Source organism: Bactrocera neohumeralis, chromosome 4, assembly GCF_024586455.1.
Source record: "Bactrocera neohumeralis isolate Rockhampton chromosome 4, APGP_CSIRO_Bneo_wtdbg2-racon-allhic-juicebox.fasta_v2, whole genome shotgun sequence".
Classification (NCBI taxonomy): Eukaryota; Metazoa; Arthropoda; class Insecta; order Diptera; family Tephritidae; genus Bactrocera; species Bactrocera neohumeralis.
Window position 1 is genome coordinate 68,235,891 of NC_065921.1, and position 24,780 is coordinate 68,260,670.

Here is a 24,780-nt window from a genome sequence, read left to right on the forward strand (position 1 = left end):
TGTGGTATTTTGGTTTGTTCTTCTTTCTTTTTTGTGTATATTGGAAGACGAAGATTGAAGTATAGAGTGCCTTTTCTGAGCTACACAATTTCGTGGAAGTCACACCAAAGTAAACACATGAGTTGGCATTTATTTTCAAACTATTCGCGACTTTTTGGTTTCCGTGGTCGATAAGACTTTCCAAAAGGCCTGCAGTGAATGAAAACCGTCACTTATTTTGAGCAGCGTTCATTGTTTAATCATATTTTGCCAGTAGTCTATGACAATCGCATGAAAGCCATAAAATTAGTCAAACTTTTGTCATTCCTAATTAATCTCTCTGTCTATTTGAAAAAAAATTTGTATACTTCTAATAAGACACCCTTTATAAGGCAATTGCAAAAAAGATAAAGAAATAAATCCTGTTTTTTCGTTTTTCTTCAGCTACCTACCTGTTATTATGCTGAGTCTTTCTAAATTTCCCCTCCTTCAGCCATTCAGCGTTCTTTTGCCATTTGTATACATATCTCGCCAATTCTGCTTTGGTACTTAACCTTAATTTGTGTGCTGCTTAGACTTTTGTATTTTATTTTCATTTCACCTTCTGTCTGATTTTGTTCCGCTGATTTAAAATTTTTAAGTTTTGCTGTCAATTTATGACATTTTAATGATCTTCAATTGATACGCAATCTGCTAACGGTTCTTTGTTCTTGAAAAGACAATGGCATAATGAGTTATTAAAGTCAATTTAGAATTTTGCATAATAAATTACAGGTTAACAGAATAGAGCTAAAATAAAGAAACTTCTTTGTGTCAAAATAGAAATGACTACTTAACTCCGTTTGCCGAAAGGTTCCTTTGTCTAGCCAACAATCGTAGTTACCATGTTCCATCCCTATAAATTTTACTATGACAGTAATATATTATTTATGAGGTATGATATCATAAATATATTATAGCAACAAGTTGGAGATTGCGTTCAAGAAAACTTAGGAATCTAAAAGATCCATGATCCGTGAAAAACGGTCACAGTTCAAGCGCACAATCAAAGCCGGAATTTTCTGTGTAACGAACTAATGAAATCTTGGAAGCATTACTTCATAAGGCATCTGTCCTTTGTTTTCTCCTAATGTGGTCCTGGCTACTATATACTCTTTATAGAATATTTGAGAATGGGTGCTGGAGAGGGATCACAAAGTTAGATAGCTTCCTAGCTCGCGAAGAGATAGCTCTGAAATGAAGTCTGAAAAATTAATTGTTTTATAAAAGCATACGCTTCACCCAACTTAATATTTTATCATGCACATGTATTCAGAAATCGAAGCTTGATCACTCTAGCTATTGTGTCGTGGTGCAACTTCCAATCGTCTGCGATGTCTTGTCGGACCCTATAATAATAATAATTGATAAATTTAACATCTGGGCAATTAAGCGATTATTTCGTCGACGATCCGAGTACAAAACTTTGCGCACACGAGCCACATTGTCGGTGTTTGTCAAAGTCGCAGGTCTCCCAGCACAGTCTTCATTAGCGACATCTTCCCGACCCTCCAAAAAGGCCTGGTGCCACCGAAAGACACCACTTCTGGCTAAAGCAACATCTGGGTAAGCGTACTTGATCATATCAAACGTCTCTGTCGCAGATTTACCGAGTTTAACACAGAATTTAATCGCGTACCTCTGCTCTAACGAACACTGCATTTCCGGCTTGCACCACTCACAGAAACACGTCGCGCAAAAACGTTTGTCCTGACTCTCCAGGTGTTCTTAGACAACTGATAAGCCGCTGGTTCATTAGTTATGAACGCCCTCTACCGAATCCAGTCGGTGCCCTCACGCTCCGCAGTACAGTCGCGGCGGAAGAAAAGCAGTCCTATTACTTTCCGGACAAACCCTGTACTCAGTGACCACGAATGAATTATTTTTGGAAAATTTGCCATGATAGCACCATTAATTGGGCTAGAAAGTTATCCCGCGGCTTTTATTTTTCATGCTCAGAGCCTAAGTTGTAAATGTTTAAGTTTAGATTAGACGAAGTCTGACATAACCTATAAACGAAAAGTATTGGATACCTGCACTATTTGGTATATAGGGTTAATGAAAAATTTAGAAACAAAAAAACAAATAATAGATGAATACATTGCTGGTTTGAGATAGGTTAGGTTAGGTCGCAGGGTTGAGCCAAAATCGATGGATCTCACTAGGGCAAATATTTGTCTTTTGTATTACCCAAAAACTCCTCAAAATGCATCACCTCACAGATCACGCAGCGTTTGGAGCTTACCACAGCTTTAATAAGACGGTTCATATCAATCTGAGATATTTCAAATTCAGACTGATAAGCGCCGAGTAATAAAGGAGAAACTGACATCATGATTTAATCTCGCCTTCCTCCATACAGCTTTGGCAAAAAGCGTCCGACAAAATATTTAGTTGCACCGCGTGCCTACCTATAGTAAAGTGTCCAATCAGAGCACCTATTAACGGCGAGATTGCCTTTGCTATGGGCAAGTAGTTCGGAGGAACTCTTACGGTTCACTTTGCATCTCGGATCGCACATGGTTGCCTGAGATATTTGGTTCCAAATTACAGCGATATTGTATTTCACGGCTTTCAATTTTTCTTTCATAAAACAGTTCCTCGGCGTAGGGATTTATGGAAGTCCTACAGAAAAGTTGTGTCGCAGTTTAGCTCTGTTGTAAAACTATATAATAAAATAATGTTAATTAAAAAAAATAGTGTTTTTCAAAAATAGCGCTACAAAAGTTTTTTTTTTTTTTTAATAAAACAAAAACGGTTTGGGATTTCAATGAAATTTTTTATTCCTGTGAAAGCACATTCGATGCCATTATGTATGGAACTCGATTTCTTTTGAAGGGCCACCACGGCACGCTTGCAGAAGTCCAGACACTGAACCCAATTTTCGACGGATTTCAAGCATAAATCCGCCAATACTGCTGCAATTTTACGTTCGATATTCGTACGAAGTCCATCAATCATCGCTGGCTTGTTGCCATAGACCATAGACTCGAGTTAACCTACAGGAAGTAGTATAACGGCGTCAAACCACACGACCGAGGCGGCCAATTCACTGAGCCATTTCGTGAGATAACACGTTCAACAAACTTGGTTTTCAATAAATCGATTGTGACATTCGTTGTGTGGCTTGTGGCACCGTCCTGTTGGAACCACATATTGTCCAAGTCCATATCATCCATTCGTGCCAAAAAATATTCGATTATCATAGAGCGGTAGCGATTCCCATTACAGTAACGTGCCGGTCTTGATCATCACGGAAGAAGTACGGCCCAATGACGCCGCCGGCCCATAAACCGCACCAAACCGTAATTTTTTTTGGATGCAATGGTGACTCATGGAGTACGTGTGGATTGCTGCCTGTCCAGTAAGGCATATTTTGCTTATTGACGTAGCCATTCAGCCATAAATGAGCCTCATCGCCATAGATCGAAGAAGATCGCTAATAAAAGGTTTCAATTTGACAGTTAATTTGACAGATGTCAAAATGTGACACTGTTGTGTGGCTGTTTATTGATAATAGCGACTCTCCATTGAATTTCATACCCATTGCTGCCTCTGCTGCCTTTTGAAGTAAGAAATACCCGGCTACATTCCTATTAAACCTAACCTCGACTTTCTACAGTTGTTTGCCAATACAACGAAATGGCAATTAGCAGTTGTTAACAATGTTTGTCGTAAAATTTTTTATGCATATTAAGTACTTAAAAACTGCTGTGTAACTAAATAATAACAAAAAGTACTGATGTACTTAAATCACATAACATTTAACAGCTTTAGTTATGATAGTAGTGCACGTACGCCATTTAACTGTGTACTATTTCGTAGTTGTTGAGGTTGTTTTTTTTTTACTTTGGCGGAACACCACTTCGGCTAGGTGTTAACTGATTTGGTAAAGAAGGCAAAAAATAGCAGAAACATATTTGTAAAGATTTTTAGTGACTTGTGGCTAGTGACTGGTGACTTTGGCGCGAAAATGGCTAAATGTCAGTTAACAAAAGCGCACGGCTACTCAATTAGCTGTAATTGGCGAGTGTAATCATGGCATTAGTAAGTATGGCATATGTAACACGCAGGAGGACAGTGTGTATGTGTTACTGATAAAGGTAAATCTATCGATATATGTATGATTGTGTGTGTGTGTGTGTAAAAATACTCGCATATGTGTTTTGGTATTATCGAAATCTGCCTCTAAGCAACCGAGTATGAGAAAATAGGCAAAACAAAATATTTCGCGCTTCCATATCTAACAAGATAAAGCAGAGCACAATATTTTTCAAACAGAATATGTCCGTGAACTACTTTGTCATTACACCAGTTTAATAAACCGATACAATACTTTGTGCGATGGGTACGAGCGAGTGGAGCGCGTTCGATGTAAGATTGCTGCGGCCAGTGTGAGATATGTGCGTAGTAGCCGCTTTGGCGGCTGTCATATAGCTGATATGCGACACATGAGGCCACCGGTGGGCTGCTTAAATGCACACATGCGTATATACTTATGAGCTATATAATCACATATGCATTTACATATGTATATGCTGGCATAGAAATACATAGCAACACATAGAAATAAGTATATTGAAAAACATATACATACATACATATAACAAAGCAGCGCCGAAATTCGACTCCAATCGGCGGTATCACACTGACAAACTATAAAACTTTTTTTTTTATATTCTAGGTATTTTTTTCCATTTGCCTTTTGTTTCGTCCTCACTGCGTAGTACGTCAACGCTGAAATTGTAAACGCGTAATGTGGTGAACTGAAAACGTCAACTATAATCGGAAAATAAGCAATCAAAAATACAAGAAAAAATCAAGAAAAACAAAACGTTACACGTACATACACATACATACATGTTGCCTTAGACTTTTACAGCAATCTGTTAAGCTTCTAGGGAAAACTTTATGGACACTGATTAAGAGCATTGCATTTAACTGTGTTCAGTTAGACGCGCTACCACACAGATTTTGATGACATACATAAGTAAATACGTATATACATGCATTACATTTGTTAGTACATATGTATGCACATTAGAGCGGGTCGTTTTATAGGGCGCAAAAATCGCTAGCTCGAAACCGGTTTCAGACCCATAGGCTCTTGGCAAAGCAAAGTTTTCGGGATTACATTTCCCGCAAATTGTGGTGTCTTTTGTTCCGAAAATTAGAATATGAACCATTTTTTTTTCGTATGAAGTTCATCAATCGTCGCTGTCTTGTTGGCATCGACCATAGAATTGACATAACCCCACAGGAAATAGTCTAACGGCATCAAATCGCACGACCGAGGTGGCCAATTGACAGGGCAATTTCGTGAGATAACACGTTCAACAAACTTGGTTTTCAATAAATCTATTATGACATTCGCTGTATGGCTTGTGGCGCCGTCCTTTTGGAACCACATATTGTCCAAGTCCATATCATTCAATTCGAGCCAAAAATATTCGGTTATCATTGAGCGGTAGTGATTCCCATTCACAGTAATGTGCCGGTCTTGATCATCACGGAAAAAGTACGGCCCAATGACACCGTCGGCCCATAAGCCGTACTAAACCGTAATTTTTTTGGATGCAATGGTGACTAATGGAGTACGTTTGGTTTGCTGCCTGACCAATAACACACATTTTGCTTATTGTCGAAGCCATTCAGCCAGAAATGAACCTCATCGCTGAAGATGATTTTTCTGGAAATCCGGATCATTTTTAAGTTGTTGCTCAGCCCAATTCACAAACATACGACGATTCTGGTGGTCAAGCGGCTTCAGTTCTTGCGTCAATTTGATCTTGTAAGGATGTAGGCCAAGATCTTTTCGCAAAATTCGCCACAACGACGTCACAGAGTTGCCCAACGCTTGAGTACGACGTGTGAGAGACTGAGTCTTCCTTAATTGATGCGCTACGCTACAGGCACTTCATCGTCACACTGGCACGGAAACATTTAGTACTGTGCCTGCGAATTCAAATTTCTCCACTAGGCGCTTAATTGTTGATCTGACAGGACGATTATGACGCCCATAAATTGGACGCAGCGCTTTTAAAGTTGAGGCCACTTACTTCGACTTTTGGTACTAAATTTTAATAATTTCGACTCATTATTGGATATTTTTCCATGATGAAATGGCAAACCTTACCGAAGAGAAATGTCAAAAGAGCGGGAAAAATATGGCGTCATTTGCTGTCCCTATCGGTCTACTTTTGTAGCATCCCTATTGAAAAACCCGTTATCTGGAAAACAGCGGCCATTTATGAATAAATAAATTCATAAATGTTACTTTTACATTACTTACTTCATATACTTTGATGCCTCGGATAATGTCGGATAAACAATTTTTAGCTTACATACATTTTAGGTTGTATTGCAGACCTACTTGTACTATTAGAATGCCTTTTAAACATACTTTAGTTGCTGCGGATAAAAATTTTTCACTGTAATTCGTTTCGAAGTAATGCTGCAAATATTTCTCTGCTAAAAATAGTTCAAATTTTAAACACGGATAAAATGTTTTCAATTTTTTTTGTCAGATACGTTTATTGCTTACAATTGCTATATTATTCTCCTTATTTTTAAGAACAAATTTAATCAGGGATAATATTTTTGGAGTCTTATTTCATGATGTTTCTCTTACTTATGTTTTTTATTTCTGATTTTGTTTTAAGGTATATTTCACAAGCCTACGGAAATTCTAAAATAGGCCTTGAAACGGCATGCTTGCATAATTAAAATTCTATTCTAAATGCGATTCTCTGCTGAAACTATACCGTTGGCGCCTATAACACATTGATATGCCATACGTTGGATTCAATACTTTTGCCTCGTGCAGCATTACTTATGCATGGCATTGTTTTTGGCTTTTCCAGCGCTGCCGTGTTAACTTTGTAAATGCCAGAGCGATTATTTTTGCAAACTAAATAATTGAAGCATTTGAAATTCAACGCAAATTAGCAAATTTTACACGTTAACCATGCGCTCAAAAGTCACGTTCGTCGACAGTCATTCGCTTTTACGTCGGAGATTAAACGCCGACAATCGACAAGCGTCGAAATGCCAACAATTTCCGATTCGGGGTTTTCTTATTACTTTTTTTTGCCTAAGTTATGTTATTATGTTTTTTTACTCTGGCAATTTGCTGTTGTTTTTGCGGTTATTTTGTTGTCGAAATTGTAGCTGTTGTCTTTTAGCAGCTTATTTCACATTTAACGAGAAAAATAATGCGAGGTACCACATGAAAACAAAACAGCAACAGCCACAAACAACTGAATGCGAAGACAAGCTTAGCCGAGAAATGACCGCCAGCGGGGCAATAGCATTTAGGAAAAGAAGTCGAAAAAGACATATAAAATACGTAAAAGACAGCAAAAGCTGCACGTTTAAGAAATCACATGGAAGCTTAGAGGGGCAAACCCCATGCGCGCTCGCATGTCGATTCGTTTGGTTGGTAGCGCTTTGAGTAAGCGCCTGCAGGTAGCTAATGGCGTGACATGCTGGCCATTGGCTGGACCGTTCGTTTGTTTCTTTTTTACATTTTCTAACTTTTTTCAAGTAGCTCTAGATGCTAACTAAAAAACCTGTTATTGTGCTACTTCTAATGTCCAAACGCTGCTATTTACTAATTTTGAAGATTTTTTATCTTTGCTTGATTTTTCATATTTTTGTATTAAAATTCTTGATAAGTATGAAAGGACTCATGCAACAGAGTATAATAGTTTTGATCACCTAACGGTTGTAAGTATCACTTACAACGTCTGATTGTGTTTAACGGGGGATCCTGCTGTCGACAGCTTAACTCCACCGTGCTCAAAAGCACTACGGACCAATACAATGCGTCGATCAGCGAACTGAAAATTGGGTAAGCATTTTCATAGAAAATACACCAATTGGCAGTGTGGCATGAACACGGATGCAATGCAACTACATCGCTTCGACTGACAAAGTCAGTTCTTCCGGCGATTTGGGTTTTAACCACAGCCACCACGAATCTCCACAAAGGGCCAAACCCCATGAGCAGACTGGAGTTACCGTATCACTTACAACTAGTCGAGATAGATATAAGGTGATATACATATATACTGTACATATATGTGTACATATATACTTGTGTGTTCAGACGAGTTGAAATCCGGGTGATTGTCTGTCTGCCCGCCCATCCATGCAAAAATTTTGGAAAAGTGAGCGTGGACCTGCCCTCTAATAATTTTAGTCTACATATCTCCTAAACCACTGAGGCTACAACAACAAAATTTCGCCTACCGATAGGGCTTTAATGGTGCCGAGGTCAAATTTGGGCGATGGATGTGGCACCGCCCACTTTTAAGTGAAAACACATAACTCGAGACCCGCCCGACAGATTTGAATGAAATCTGATACGTGACATTCCTCTCACATTTGTATGCTACAGTGTGAAAATAGGAAAAATCGGGCTACACCCAGGCCTACTTCTCATACAACATAATTTTAAATTCCATCTGTTTCTTTCACTTTGCTGTGTGCAAATCAAGAAGTAACTAATATAATGGGATACAATTTTGCTGTAATAATTCGGTTAAAGTAGGCTATCTCATGGTCAAAAATTGCCCAAATCCAAAAAAAAAAAAACTGTTCAAGTCCCAAGGTACATCATATTTAGACCCCAGTACCCATCGTTAACTTTTTACCGAAAATATTGGTCAGTTTGTCAATTTATAATTGAACATCAGAGAGAGTCCTTTCCTGATAGTAGTGTTGTTGTTGTTGTTTTAACGATTATCAGTCCTCAGATGGTAAGGGTTATCTGTGTTGTCATCGAGGGGATTTAACCTCTGATAGTAGTATGTCTGTGTGTTACAAATGGCTTGAATCAGGTCAATACTTCTCTTAACCCCGATATACGTATTAGTATAAAGGTTTTCGAGCTTCCGGGTGACTTTATACCGTATACATCGGCCAATATGTCAGTTATATTAAAACATGTGTGTTTTTCTTATAACGTTGCATTTTTGTACTTAGAATGAATAAAATCGAGTGAAAACTGGCTCTAGACCGCATATGACTAACAGGTACTTATGTACCTGAAGATACTTTACTGGCTTTAATCATAGCGAGTTGCAAGAGTATGAAACGTTCGGTTATACTCGAACTTAGCTCTTCCTTACTTTTTAAATAGAATTATTTTTTTTGTTTTAAATTTTATTCTCAGAAATATCTTTCTTTGTTACTTTTAACCCGTTTGTTTAAGTTTAAAATGTTAAAAATTGATATTAAGCTATTATTATTATTATTCTTAATACTATTTTTAGTTTTGATAATTTTATTAACAAAAAACAATTTGTCCATTAAAGTAGTATTTTTTAATATATTTTATTTGCTACTTTTCTATTATTATTATTATTGTTTATATTTATTTTAACTTCGATCTGTTTATTTTTTTAATCTAAATTTTTTTTCATAATTTTTTTACATTTTGATTTATACATAAATATATAAATATATATGCATTTTAATTATCTCCATTATTTATCACTCGTTTATCTTTTTGCCCAATTTCTTTGTGTTCCTTATCCTCACTATCGTGCCGCCTCTCGTGATTTGCTTCGTTTATTAATTTATTTTGGCGTCACCGCTCAAGGTCGGTGATTTGCCTCTACTACCGTCTTTACAGCCCCGCGCCACCTTGTTGTGTCTGTTTTCTTTCAACTTTGTATCCACTTGTCTGCCTACCTTAGCCTCACAGCTCAACTAGCCAGTTCTCGCATGCGATTTCTCGCATACATCTAACGTTTTTCAAGTTCTTGTTTGTTTTTATTTCTGTTTACTTTTGTTGCCTGTCTTTCTTTATCTGCGATAAATTCCTATTATTGCTTGACTCCATTTATTTGCCTTCCACTATTTGCAAAAATACAGAAAAAAGTTGAAAATTATAATATTTCGTTATATGAGTATTAGTCCAATGGAGATAAAGTAAAAAGTGTCAATAGCACAAATAAACACACTTATACGGGCTTTGTGCTTGGCGCTCATTAATCAAATACGACAATATTCATTTCAAATGCGTTCGCTATGTAGAGGCTTGAAATATTCAATGAGCATCTAGCGTAGATATTGATTTGAATTGAATAAATAATGCGCTGCGTAGCATATTTATAAATAAACACATATACACATATACATACTAATATTTATAAATAAATAAACAAATGTAAAATGAAGAAAAAAGTTGAAAAATTTACAATAAAAATGTCGTCCATCTTCTTCAATCAATTTATGCAAATCACAGACATTCACGTTGATTATAAATAAATTACTTTTGTTAATTCCATGAACGGCTATAATTATGTAGATATAATTATCTACGAATGATTGTCTTCACCGAAGTTATGCATATAAATTAACTTTCATAGTGAGTCATGACCAAAAAAGTTTCGGGTCTTATACATATGTATATGCATGTATTCGAATAAACTCATTTTCAGGTAATACTTTGGTATCCTCACTTTATTTATTTTACTCAGTTTATGTTTTCGGATAAGCGTGGATAAATTATTTCCAGCTTCTTTTCGAACAAGGGATACTTAAATGTGCTCAACTTTTTATTCAGATAAGCGAGCATAAATTGCTTCTAGTTTATTTTTTTAACAGCTGATAGTTTATTATAACCAGCTTACTTATTTAACTTAGGTTATGTATTCGGATAAGCGCGGATAAATTGTTTCCAGATTTTTTTCGAACAGGTGCTACTTAGGTGTACTCAGCTTACATATTTAGCTCATATTAAATATTCGGATAAGCGAGGATAAATTGTTTCCAGCCTCTTTTCGAACAGGTGATATTTAGGTGTACTCAGCTTGCATATTTAGCTCAGGTTATGAATTTGGATAAGCGCGGATAATTTGTTAGCATCTTCTTTTTAAACTGCTGGTAATTAGGTGTACTCAGCTTACTTATTTAGCTCAAGTTATGTATTCGGATAATAGTATCCCACTTCTTTTCGAGTAAGTGATGATAAGGTGTACTCAGCTTATGTGAACAGATCGTACAAACAAAATACGAATGTAATAGTTTTAATTATAGCTTATAATCGCAATGGCAATCACGAAAAGCGCGTATTGTTTTAAGTAAATGTAACTAGGCTTAAATTTCGAGTATCTTTACACGTGGATAATTTGTTTTCGATATACTTAGATCAGTAAAACAATCCTTATTCGTAATTTTTAAAAACTTAAGAGGCTTTGCACTAGCGCGGATAATGTCAAACTTAAGTGGATAATGTGTTTATTGCTTTATTTTTTGGTAATTTGTTTGAGATATTTCTATACAAATGTGAGCGAGGTTTCTTTAATTGTCATAAACACGATTATTATCGTTTATGATAAGTCAAATATATTTACATATAATTTTTATAGACAAAGTTTACGTGGATAAATTAGATAAGTATTCCGTTGTTATGATCAATAACGATTCTATGAATATTCTGAGTTAATTATTTTACTATATTACAAACTTGTTATTTTAAAAAGGCAAATAATATTTTATGTGTTTGAACAGACTACTAGTCATAATAAAATGCGTTATCCGTTATTCACTCTGTTCTCCGATAATACTTTCTACAATGCTCAGTGATAATTAAGGTTCCATTTCACTCATGAGATTTTAACTTACGGAAAATTTGTATTTTTGACATTTTATATGTCCGGATAAAAATTATGTAAGTTTTAATTAACTTGTTATTATAAATTTAAAATTTATTTGTTGGTTCTATATATCCGGATAAATCATTAGTGATTTTGAACAACGGATACTCAACTTTCTAGCTTTTATGGCTATTTAATTTTTGTTCGCCAAACTTTTTATGTGAAAAGGAACGGCTATAACCTGTACAAGCTCTCTTAAAATTATAATCGTAATATTTATAACTTGTGAGCATAACCTTCCTCTCGGATACACGTGGATAATAGATTTTGAAGTGAAAGTCATAGTTTTTGTTTTAATTTTTATAATGTATTATATGATAACAATACCATGCGATTTTCATTTAAAGAATTGCCACAGATAACGGCGGATAAGCATTTTTTTTAAGGAATTACGCTCATTTTCAAAACTTGTTTCCTCAAATTTAAGTATAGTAAAAATTTTAAATTTGTTTCCTCATATTTAATTATAGAGAATATTTTACTAGTTTTTGTATTTATATATATATTAAATTTGCTTAAATATTCCCATGAAAATATATAAATATAGAAAAAAATTTACTTACTTTTGTGCATATAGATAATTGTTTAAATATTTCTCATCTTTATTTTCTCTCTCCTTTTAGGGCTCCATCGAAGAATGGCTACAACTATTGCGTCTCGAGGAATACATTCAACCATTACTTGATCAAAACTATAAAACTGTACGCGACGTCACGCAAGTCACTTGGGAAGACTTGGAGGATATTGGTATTGTTAAATTGGGACATCAAAAGAAGATTCTCTTAGCCATTAAGCGTGTAAAGGATATCATAAGCGGAAAGTGGAATCCAGGCGGTATTAATGCTTACCAACAGCAGGTGAGTGTGTGGAAAAGGCGATTTTTTTTAGAAAACTAAAGTTTTTAATTTATTGAGAATACAAATTTTATTTAAAAATAATATATGAATTATTAACTTTTTAAATTAAAATTTTAACTCAAAATATTTTTTAAAATTTTATTCGATTTTTTTATTAAAAATATAATATTTTTTAAAGCGTTCTTTTTAATATATTTTTATGAAAAACATTCTTTTAATTTATCTTTTTTATTTTTATTATGTTTCCTCTCTTTTTCGGTTCTTTTCATTTTATTCAATTTGTGATCTTCTGTTGCTGCCTATGATTTGAACCCGCCATCAACCCAATCAACCAAAATAAAAACGTTGAACTTGTGAAACAAAAGGATTATCGCAACAAGATTTGGCCCAGTGCCGTGCCAATGCCCACCACACCGACCTATTTGCCAACCACGCGCGTCTCGTGGGACGATTCCAAGATTTATGCTACGCCCGGCGTCGACGCCGTCTACTTTTGCAGCGGCGCTCATCACGAGTGCTGCAATGGCAACGATGTGGTGCCCATTAAGGTGAGCGTGTGCACAGATACGCGACCAGCTGGCAGCTCTGTGTCGGCGGTGATTAATGGCAAAACTGCAATGTTTTTTTGCTTTAAATAACTTTAAATTTATTTCTTTATTATTATTTTTAACTTTTCTTCGATTATATTTATTGAACTTTCCACATTCGAACCGCATTGTGCATACTAATACTTTTATAACTAACATAATTTGTTTTCTCCCACCTCTACGGCACTCCCACGCGCTCTCTTCCACTTAGGTGCGCCAGCCACGCGGCAAAAGCTTAGAATCACTCGAGGATATACACGACAACAGCACACGCAGCCATTTGACCTTTAGCCATTACACGGCCACTGATTATGGCCACTTTGCGCATCCAACGCCTGCTATGCAACAACAACATCATCAACAAGCCTTGCAACACCAGCAGCAACAGCATCAGCAAGCTATGCAACAGCATCATCAGGCAGCCATGATGGGCGGCGCTGTTGTGGGCGGACCCGGTGGTGCTGGCGGTGCACGTTTGCTTAGCAATCAGGCAGCTATGGTAAGAATTTCAGTTGTTTAGAGTAGTGGGCGTAGAATTATTGCTCGGTATTGTGCGAACGAATCTTATTGAAGTTATTAATAGTTTAGAAATTAAATAGCTTGCAGATATGCAAAAATATTTTATGACTTCGGCTTATACACAAACAATATTTTTTAATATTGACAAGATATCTTCCCGAAATTTGGTACGAATTATTGTTTAAGGTAGCGGCACAATCTCCGAATAAATAGTTTAGATTCTTGTATGGCACCTTTTGTATTTGTGAAGGATATTACAACTTTTTTGGGCTGTGCTTTTTTGTTTTTGATTGACTTTTTCTCCACCGAATAATTTACTTAATTTATAATTATAAAAAAAAAAATAAAGAAATGTATTTTCAGTTACAGAGTATTCAGGTATGACAGTTTTCCTTCTTCGGATAAAATTTTTTATCCTCGGATAATCTGCGGATAAGTCCCAACGTTTTTAAATTTTAACTTTTTAAAAGTTTTCCTCCTTCGGGTGAAATTTTTTATCCTCGGATAATCTTCGGATAAGTCCCAACGTTTTTAAATTTTATCTTTTTGAAAGTTTTCCTTCTTCGGGTGAAATTTTTGTCCTCGGATAATCTTCGGATAAGTCCTAACTTTGTAAAATTTTATCTCCGGACTTATTAGTTATTATTCGTATAGTTTTTTGACTGTACATGTGTTTACATAAATACATATGTAAGTATACAGCCAGCCGGTACATATATGTAGTACATACATACATTATATGTATGTATGTACATACAAGAAAATTTTAAAAAATTATTAGGTTATATAGTTCTTGTAGTCAACATTAATTGCACTTTATAACATCTTTTATTGTTGTTGGAATGTAATTGCAAATTTTTTCTCCGGATAATATCGAATAATAATGAATTTAAAAAACTAATTGAAGAAGTTTTTTCCGTCGTATTGTCATATTTTGCACAGAATTTGCTTGTAGTTTGTACTATCGTTCGCGGGATAATGCTGGATAACATTATTATTTTATGTGTTTAACATTTTAGTTATTATAAAATTAAATGGATATACACATACATACATATATACAAATATATTAATAAAATCTACATATAAGTCTAATTTTACTTCGGATAATGCTGAATAATTGTTTATGTGTAACTTTTCGTTTAAATGCTCTTGGGTTTCATTTCATATTTTATTAACGTTGGAAATAATTGCAAATTTTTTACCTGGATAAAATCGGAAAATTAAATTATTAGCATTAGCATATTTTGCACAGATTTTGCTTGTAGTTTGTAATATCGTTCGCCGGATAATACTGGATAACATTATTCTTTTATATTTTTAGCATATAAATTTTTATAAAATTAAATGGATTCCTGTATACAAATGTATTCATAAAACCAGCATATAAAGTCGCCTTAATTGCTCTCGGTTTTAATTATTTTATAAACTTTTTCTTTTATTTAACTTGGGATAACGCTGGATAATTGCTTATGTATAAACATGTTCTTTTATATATCTTCGGATAATGCTGGATAATTGTTTATGCGTAACTTTTTACTTTAATTGAGTTCATTTTTTTATTAATATTTATTGCTTTCTAACTGCGAGTTTTTTTCATCAATTAGTACCCTTATACTGTAATATAATTTCAATTTAGCATGCTAAGTAAGCCTGGATAAAAGTTATAACAAGAAAAACACTACTATCTCCAATTATTTCAGCATTATAATTACAATTACAAATTACTTTGTGCAATCTTAATATTTCTTTCTTCTTTCTCATTACAGTCTTGGCGCCGTTCCTACGATGATGGTGACATTACGCCCACCAACGACGCTGCACGCGAACTCATGTACGAGGAAGGCGGCGGTACACTACCACGTCAGCAGCGGGGCATTTTGCAGCGTGCCGTATTGAACAGCATGCCACCACTCGAGCATCACTATATGAACGCAGCTGCCGCAGCGGAATATGTTTGCCATGCAGGTGGATTGGGCGGCGTTGGCGTGCCAGGTGCGGCTGCGCATGTGGGCGCAACAGGCCCAGCTGGTTGTGTGCTGGACAGCGCCGGTCTGAATGCAGTAAGTCAAGTTGCCGCAGGAAAACCATACCGATCAAAATATTGAACTAATTTATGTAATTTTTATTCCTCCATTTTCATACACGTGTGCCAACTAACAGTCTTACTTGACCGGCAGTCCAATGAGTAATAAGAAAATCGCACCGGAACCACCGCGACGTCATTGTAGTATACGAAATTCACGTACGCTGAGTGCGGATGGCGCACAACAACAGCAACAGTTGCAACAACAACAACAGATGGGATTGCATGTCGGCGCAGCCGTTACGCCCGGTCTCTACTATGGCGGCGCTGGCGCCTTACATCATGGTGGCATGTATATGACGCATGCGCAACAACAAGCCGCAGCAGCGGCGGCAGCTGCCAATCAGCCGATCTATGCGAATTACGCAACCATACAACAGACCACGGCGGAAATACACTGCGAGAAATTCCATGACAATAAGGTTAGTGTACGCACCTGTGAGATTAGCTAATCATTTGGGTTTATTTTAATAATTTCTATTATGTCTTTGTTGCAACCCACAGTCAAATTCCAGCATCGATTCCATTGACACCATACCGTTCGCCAATGAGAACACTGGCACCATCAAACAGCGTCTACTGAACCGCCAAGACATTGGTGGACCACAGCAGCCGCTACAATCGGGCAACACACCACATCTGCACTCCTCCTCGTCGTCGTCCTCGTCTTCGTCGACCAACACCATCGCCAATATAGCGCACTCTTTCCATTCGCTGAAGACATCTGCCTCGTTGCATGACGCTTCGCTGATACGCAGCGACAGCATCGGCAGCACCACAAGCGGCGGCAGCGCTGGCGCCAGTACCGGCGGTGGTGGCAGCAATAGCTTATTGCTACTACGCTCTCCCACCCTACAATATCCACCGACCGATGTAACGAATGCCAGCAGCGGCGGCGCATCAACGACTATCACCACTACCGTGGACTTGCATACACCCAGCGGCGCTGAGTCTAATGCGGATGCAGCTGGCGATGGCGCGCCCTTAACCGGCAGCGAGGCTGCCGATATATCAAGTGGCAACGCTGGCGCCGGCGCGACCACAATTCAAACACCGGGTCAAAAGGTGTCTGTCAATGTGCTCAATGACATTGGTAATATGTTGGCCAATTTGACGGACGAACTCGATGCCATGCTGGAAGAGGAGAAGCGCATTGGCCTGAATATTGATAGTGAATAAGCACATATTGGGGAGCATGCTGCTCAAGGGCGTACATAGGTACACGTAGTTAATACATATATGCGCATGTGTGTGTTCTGCAAGTTGGGAATTTATACATTAATGGGTCTTACATAAAATGTTAGCGAAACATGCGCGTGTGTACGCTTAAGCTTCAAGACAAAAGACATTTCATTCACAAATTTCGCCTCTGTTCTTTTCGGCCTCTAGCGCTTTATGGAAAGAAATTATGAAAGTTCAACTGTATATACATTTTGAGTTTTAAATCAATCACTGGAATAATTCAGTAGTATCGGATAACGTTGGATAATTTTATCATGCGTTTTTATATATATTAAATGTTTCAATAATTTTTTTTTATTTAGTTGCGCGAATAAGCAACGGATAACGCCGTATAACTAATTTAAGAGCTGAAAAACAATTTAAATTTTTTTGTATGCATATAGGTTCCGCCGGATAAGTGGTTTTCGGCCTTGTATATTTATTTTAAAATTCAAAGCGCGCTTAAATTTGTAAAATATATCAAGTGGCTTAATTTATTTATTATGTAATTGACTTTATTTTGAAATTTTAAAAAAGTCGTTGAAATCTGTGTCGGATAAGGTCGAAACATTTTGGTATGCATGCAAAAAAAATCTAATACATATAATTTATTTGCTCGGATAGTGAAATAAGCTACGGATAACGCCGGATAATTGTCTTAAGCACTGAAAAACAATTAACCTTTAATTTACTTAGTTGCGCGAATAAACAGTGGATGACGCCGTATAACTAATTTAAGAGCTGAAAAACAATTAAAATTTACTTGTATGCATATAGGTTCCGCCGGATAAGTGGTTTTCGGCCTTGTATATTTGTTTTAAAATTCAAAGCGCGCTTAAATTTGTAAAATATATCAATTGGCTTAATTTATTTATTATTTAATTGACTTTATTTTGAAATTTTAAAACAGTCGTTGAAATCTGTGTCGGATAAGGTCGAAACATTTTGGTATGCATGCAAAAAAAATCTAATACATATAATTTATTTGCTCGGATAATGAAATAAGCTACGGATAACGCCGGATAATTGTTTTAAGCACTGAAAAACAATTAAAATTTACTTAGTTGCGCGAATAAGCAGCGGATAACGCCGTATAACTAGTTTAAGAGCTGAAAAACAATTAAAATTTACTTGTATGCATATAGGTTCCGCCGGATAAGTGGTTTTCGGCCTTGTATATTTGTTTTTGTGTCGGATAAGGTCGAAACATTTTAGTATACATGCAAAAAAAATCTAATACATATAATTTATTTGCTCGGATAATGAAATAAGCTACGGATAACGCCGGATAATTGTTTTAAGCACTGAAAAACAATTAAAATTTACTTGTATGCATATTAGTTCTACCGGATAACCGTTTTTCAGCCTTGTAGGCATATTTTGAAGCTTAAAGCATGCTTAATATTTGTAAAATATATCAGGTGACTTAATTTGTTTATTATATAATTGACGTTATTTTGAATTTTTGAAACATTCGTTGAAATCAGTGTCGGATAACGTCGGATAATTTTGTTATGCGTGCTAAAAAAATTCTAATATGTGTATACATATAATATAAAATGCTTGAAGATATTTATTTCATTAATTTAGTTGCGCGGATAATAAAATAAACTGGATAACGCCGGATTACTATTATAACGACTTAGAAATAACTAAACTTTAATTTTGCGCATATAAATAAGGCCGGATAAGCGCTTTCAGCCTTGTGTGCATATTTTGAAGCTTCAAAAGTTTTTTATGATTCAATAAGCAATGAATGCCTTTGCTTTGAAGCTTTACTGATCGCACGCGCATATGTAGTTTAGTTGCGTCTAACACTTGAGTGTCTTAGTTGTTAGTTTTGTTTAAATATTATAACTAAAGTGTTTAGTATCTATCATTTCCTCATAAAGGAACTTATATGTATGAGTAATTGTTGTATATACGCACATGATACGCGTAAATATAATACTTTTTATACGCATTTTATATTTTACGTGCATAAGTATTTATAGCAGTGTATTATGTATTTGTATAAATTTCTCTTGTTTTGTAGTTAAAGAAAGAAAGTAAAATTGTAACTTAGCAGTTGTAAAGCTCGTCTAACTTTTTTTTATGGAAACTGCTGTTTTAGTGGCGCTTACTGGCAGCGATGAGGAAGAAAATATTTAAACATTGAAGAAATACTAGAATAATAATAGTTTTTTTTATTATTATTATTATTTTGAAATATTTTTGTTTTAATTTTTTTTTCAAGTTTTAATTTATAAAAATTATTTTTTTTTTATAAATATTTGGTCTTAAAGCTTCACATAGCTTTAACGTGTGTCAATAATGATTGCAAACAGTTGTAAAATAATATTATTTTTTAAACAAAAATATTAAATATAAATAAAAATTGTTTGAAAAAAACCAACATTTGGAGAGAATAGTTTTTTTTAAACAAATATGTTTGTTTTTTAACATAAAATAAATAAAAAAAATATATATTTTTGTTAAAAAGCAGTTAAAAAAGTTTTTGTTAAAAATATTTTTAAATAATAATAATTTTAAAAATATTTTTAAATAATAATAATTTTAAAAATATTTTTAAATAATAATAATTATATTTAAAAATATTTTTTGCCGACATTTATATTTAAAAATATTTTTTAAATAATAATTTTAATTAAAAATATTTTTGTTTTTTTGTTAAAAAAATATTTTTTTTAATTTTAAATTTTTATTTAAAAAGTAATATATTTTTACAACTTTTGGAAATCATTTGTTAAAAGAAATTCTTTTTTTTGAATATTTTGAAATAATAATTTTAATTAAAAAATATTTTTGTTAAACAATAAACATTCCATATACCATCCATGGTATAAAAACCATATATTTATGAGAAAAATATTTTTTAAAATTACATCCAAATTATGTTACAAAACATTTCATTTTCAAGTTTCCCGTAATTTAACTTCTGCGGTAAGCGCCGTAAACAGCAGTTTACAAATTAATAAACTTTTGTTGAAACTTTAAAAAGTATTTCATCTTAAATACTTGCGATTCTACGTAATTTATAAAAGAAAAAAAAAAAACAAAATATAACAAAAGAAAAAACAAATATAGAAAAGGTTACGAACAGGCAACAACTAAAAAAACCAACAACATCATACTTAGCATTAAAACAACATAAAAATCAATATAAACTAAAAGTTGTAAAAGCTTTTAAAACAAAAAGTATACTTTTGTACTATTTAAATACACTAAATATAAATAAATATATACAATATACATATATATTAAACTAAATTAAATTAAATTTAAAATAAAATTAAATAAGTGTTAACATTATATAGTGGAAATGTAGCGAAAGGTGCATAAACTTTAATTTAAGCCGTAACAAACATTACAAATACAGCAAGCATGACTTAACCCTAAAAATCAGAAATTCAAATGTTTGTGGATTGATTAAAAATTGCCGACATTAATTTGTCCAAACAGAAAGTGCGATTTTCTCAACAAAAAATATGAAAAAATGTCAAAGACATACAACTACTATATATATTGAGAAAAGACAGTAATAGCTTTATATTTCTCAATTGCCAGACGTAAACTCACACACACACACTCCGAATTGAAACCTTATTCATAACATCAAAAAGCAGTATCAGTAAATTCCATGCGATAAGCAAACTTTAATTCTAATAGCATAATCTAAAGCTAAACAAAAATTATAAAAACAAAAAAAATCCACTTACATTAAACTTTATATAAAAAACATTTATATATACATACTTGTATGCGTACTACCTTTAAAATAGAATAAACAAGCAAAAAATACAAAACAACAAAAGCACAGCAACAAATCATAACAAGAAATGTTAGAAACAACTTAAAAGGTGCAGTGAGTTGAAAATTTCAAACAACAACTAACAGTAAAAAGTAAATTAAATTAATAAAAAATATAAAATAGGCGTTTATAGAATTAAAAAATGAATAATAGTAAGAAAAAGGCCAGTGAAGTGGAGCGCATTTGCGCGTGAGCTGGCCAGGCATATATCAGTTTATTTTAATAAGAAATTTTATTTTATTAGTGTTATTTCAAACTGCAATATCATGCCTTATTGTAAACTTTAAATATTTAACATTCCATTTTCATTAAACAACATAATTGTGTAGTTCAAAACATACCATTTACAAAAGCAAAATCATTTTTATGCGTTAAGTTGCTTGTCAGCTTTTGCGATGCAAAATTTTATTCTTTTATAAATTCTATTTTATTACTGTTAATTACTTCCATTTTTAAGCATACTGCAGCATATTTTTACAATGCAACGCTGTGTATCTACAGATAATCGCATAATATTGTAATAACGAAGTGGTTTATTGTAATTACTTTTTAATTCTTTTAATTTAACGATGAATGGGCAACAAAACCAACTTGAAATCAAAATGTATGTAAGTGTTATTTCCATATAAATAAATTTATATACAAGTAAAAATATTATAGCAAAAAAATAAAATAAATGAATAAATATAAAACAAACGGACAACAACAAAAAAATATATAAAACACAAAATATGAAAAAATGGGCTTTTATTTAAGAATATTATAAAATCGATAATATCTCCTTCTTTATTGACGTAAACACTGCTTACGTGGTTATAGCCGAGTTGCAACATCACGCCAGTTGTTATGGCTTCTCGCTGTTGGGCGGCGGTTGGAGATTCCCAGTGTAGCCAGATCCTTCTCCACCTGGTCTTTCCAACGGAGTGGAGGTCTTCCTCTTCCTTTGCTTCCCACGGCGAGTACTGCTGCGAATACTGTGCAACCCTGGGAAGATGTTTCGCCTTCTCATTTTAGGTGGCCTTCAAACAAAGGGGCAGTGACCATTCATTCATTTCTACATAGTTTACTGGCAATGATTTCAAATATAATTGCTACGGTACTATTTAAAAATATAGTAATAACTCAAATATTGCTTTAATTTTGTGCAAGAACATTTTTGCACTTAAAGTTATGTAAATTATACAAAACTTATGCCGGTATGCTGCGAGCAGTCTCAAGTCTCTAATAGAGATGAATCTGTGGTGAAATCTATTTTGTAACTGTTTGGTATTCTGGCGAGTTTGTCTCATCGCTAATTGAGCAATATCAGTCTCTAACTTGTTATATGCTTTACACCAGGTCATAGAAAAACAAGAGCACAATAACGGCTGAAGAAGTTGGACTATTTTATCTAATGATGAAAAAACGAGAGGAGGAAAAGAGGTAATATTTATAATTTTGCAATAATGGATAACAAGGTGCATATCTTCTAGCTACATTCGCAGACGCAATCTGACTGTTTTGCGAAACAAAGAAAATCCGTTTTCATACGAAGAGAACACATTTAGGAAATTCTTTCGATTTCCAAAATCTTTGTGCTGGGATATCATTCATCAACTCAAGCCGTATGACCAACAGTAAACATCGATTTTCCATTTGAAATTCGGGTGAGTTACATTTTAACCTTAAAGAAACAGTATGTCTTCATGCAATCAAATTTCTCTAGTTTATTTCAGTTCCATATTTATTATTTCAATGGCTCATACCAGGGTTGCGTGGGAAATGCATATTTCGCGGTGATGAGCCAACCCACCATTTCCCGTAGTATCGAATAAATGTAAATTGGTGGTGGAGCGTAAACACGGAGAAGTGCGTTTTCCTAATTCTGTTGAAGAATACAATAGAATTAAGACTGGGTAAGTTGTATTGCAATTTAAAAGAAAATAAATCGCTATACAACAATTTTATTCCAGATTTTATTAAAAATTTGGAATAAAGGGTGTAATTGGAGCAATTGATTGCACTCAAGTTGGCATAATTGCACCTGCCTTGTCAAACACAGTTGAACCGCATGATTATATGAACAGAAATGGTTATTATAGCATTAATGTTGAAGCGGTAAGTATTATTTTCAATAACTAATTAATAAGTAATTAATAACTAATTTTCCCAATATGTTTGTGACGATGAACTAATTTTCCGGCACGTGAATGCAAAATTTCCCGGCTCATGTCACGACTCCAGTATAAGGCCTACTTCGCCAGCAAGGATAAAGCTTATAAAAGAAAACTCAGATGGAGCTTTTAAATGGCTTTTGGGTGATTCGGGATATCCACATCACAATAAAATAATTCGTCTATAAATAAGAAGGCACATATTTCACTTTCACTTTTTTGTACAAAAAACATCACAATAAAATAATTCATATACTATATAGTATACATAAAAAGGAACATTTTTAATTTTCACATTTTTGTACAAAAAAACTTAACAATAAAATAATTCATATATACATAAAAAGACACATTTTTCACTTTCACTTTTTTGTACAATCTTCTGTGTTTTTTACAATGGTCTGAGCAAGCTACACCACCGCTGCCGCTAAATTATTAATAGATTCCATGTGTTTGTTAATGGAATCTAATGTTTGAATCCGGAAAGCTCTCTCCTCCTCGGCTTCTCCTTTCATCAAATCCATGTAATTCCTGAACATTTCGTCCGTCGTCATTTTTTGGTACGGAACGCTGACGGAGTGCAGTCATTGGACGCATCCGAAGTCGTCATCAGGGGTGATAATGCAGCTATGAAAACTATTTCTTCCTAAATTAGAAAAAGAAAAAATAATTGTAAATTCTGCACACTCGTATTGGTCTTTCTTGCTATTCTTACCTCTGTGCCAATGGCGGGTACATCAACCAACCCATCAACCGCGATTGACCCCAAAGTATTCAATGCTCTCTGCTCCGTTTCAGAGAGCTTAATTGTTTAGCTGGGACCGCCACCTGCCACCAGCTTGTGCGCCTTGGCTCTCCTTGCACGTGACCGTATTTTATTTTTCCAATGACTCAGATTCTGTAAAACAAAGGACATAAATACATACATACATGCCAATATCTATGGTTAAAAATTACCTCTCTCCATTTGATGGGGTTTCGGGTGGGCCCTTTTAATTGTACGGAGAGTTCCGCCCAAAGCTCTTCAACCCTTTTCGGCCGCGATGGGTCGTTTTTATGCATCTTTATTTCAGGATGAACCCGCACAAAGTTGAGATAGCACCCGATTTGCTCCTTCGAGGGGCGCAACGCTTTATTATGATCTGTAAAAAAGACACATTATACATATACTATAATAATCATAAAATAAAGAAATGTATATTGTTTACAATTACTTACTTTCCTTTTCCATTATTCTCAAATATAAGGATGAACACATGTGTTAATCGACAAATGTGTTGTTAAATTTTTTCATATTTACTTAACAATTGATTCAGATAAAATGCATATGTTAAGCATTTATTATAAACTATTTCAGTATTAGTTTTCAATAATTGTACTGTGCAATTATTAAGAAGAAGTTTTACTGCTGAAATTTTATGAAAAATAAACTAACTGTGTAACTAATAATAACTGTATTATGCTCTTGCACTCATATCTAATTAGCTAAACTAAACAGCTGATTACTGCCCTTCTTTTCACCATAGTATTTGGTGAATATTTTTGAGACTGTATCTGCCACAATACCAAAATGAGACATCCTGACTAACAGAGTCACTAAATTACGATTGTGACAATTAGAGACATGAGACAATCGTGACAAGCAGAATACCGATATTACTGTTACTTTGAAGGAAGTTTCGATTCTAACCAAAATATATCGTTAAACATGGTTATCGATTAACAGTAAATGGGAGACAACACAAAAATCAATGATGCCACATTAATATTTTATGATACAAATAAATTTGTTAATATAATGCAGGAAAAGAACTTTTGGTTTGAACAGAAATTGTTATAAGAACATTTCTATTTTGAAC

The 24,780-nt window shown here is 34.3% G+C and overlaps 1 protein-coding gene, 1 long non-coding RNA gene and 1 pseudogene across 11 annotated transcripts in view; 2 read left to right on the forward strand and 1 right to left on the reverse strand.

Annotated features, from left to right (window-relative positions):
• Nucleotides 1-19,357, forward strand: part of LOC126757011 (uncharacterized) — a 61,806-nt gene extending 42,449 nt beyond the window's left edge. For 6 of the 10 annotated variants that reach the window (XM_050470565.1, XM_050470566.1, XM_050470567.1 and 3 more), the window contains 6 exons: nt 12,311-12,544; nt 12,910-13,092; nt 13,343-13,630; nt 15,420-15,713; nt 15,814-16,158; nt 16,241-17,599. In XM_050470565.1, coding sequence (XP_050326522.1) covers nt 12,311-12,544; nt 12,910-13,092; nt 13,343-13,630; nt 15,420-15,713; nt 15,814-16,158; nt 16,241-16,915 — 2,019 coding nt within the window. In that variant the 3' untranslated portion in view covers nt 16,916-17,599. Of the gene's footprint in view, nt 1-12,310; nt 12,545-12,909; nt 13,093-13,342; nt 13,631-15,419; nt 15,714-15,813; nt 16,159-16,240; nt 17,600-18,157 lie in introns of those variants that run through there. The other 4 variants (XR_007666671.1, XM_050470572.1, XM_050470573.1 and 1 more) reach the window with 4 other exon arrangements.
• A 2,494-nt stretch (nt 19,358-21,851) lies between these two features.
• Nucleotides 21,852-22,904, forward strand: LOC126757060 (putative nuclease HARBI1; annotated as a pseudogene).
• Nucleotides 22,905-23,179: 275 nt separating this feature from the next.
• On the reverse strand, nt 23,180-24,488 carry LOC126757065 (uncharacterized). Its single transcript, XR_007666681.1, has 4 exons — nt 24,140-24,488; nt 23,879-24,063; nt 23,637-23,819; nt 23,180-23,567 (listed from the first exon to the last, which is right to left on the reverse strand). It is a non-coding gene; the product is annotated as an uncharacterized LOC126757065 (long non-coding RNA).
• Nucleotides 24,489-24,780: the final 292 nt, after the last annotated feature.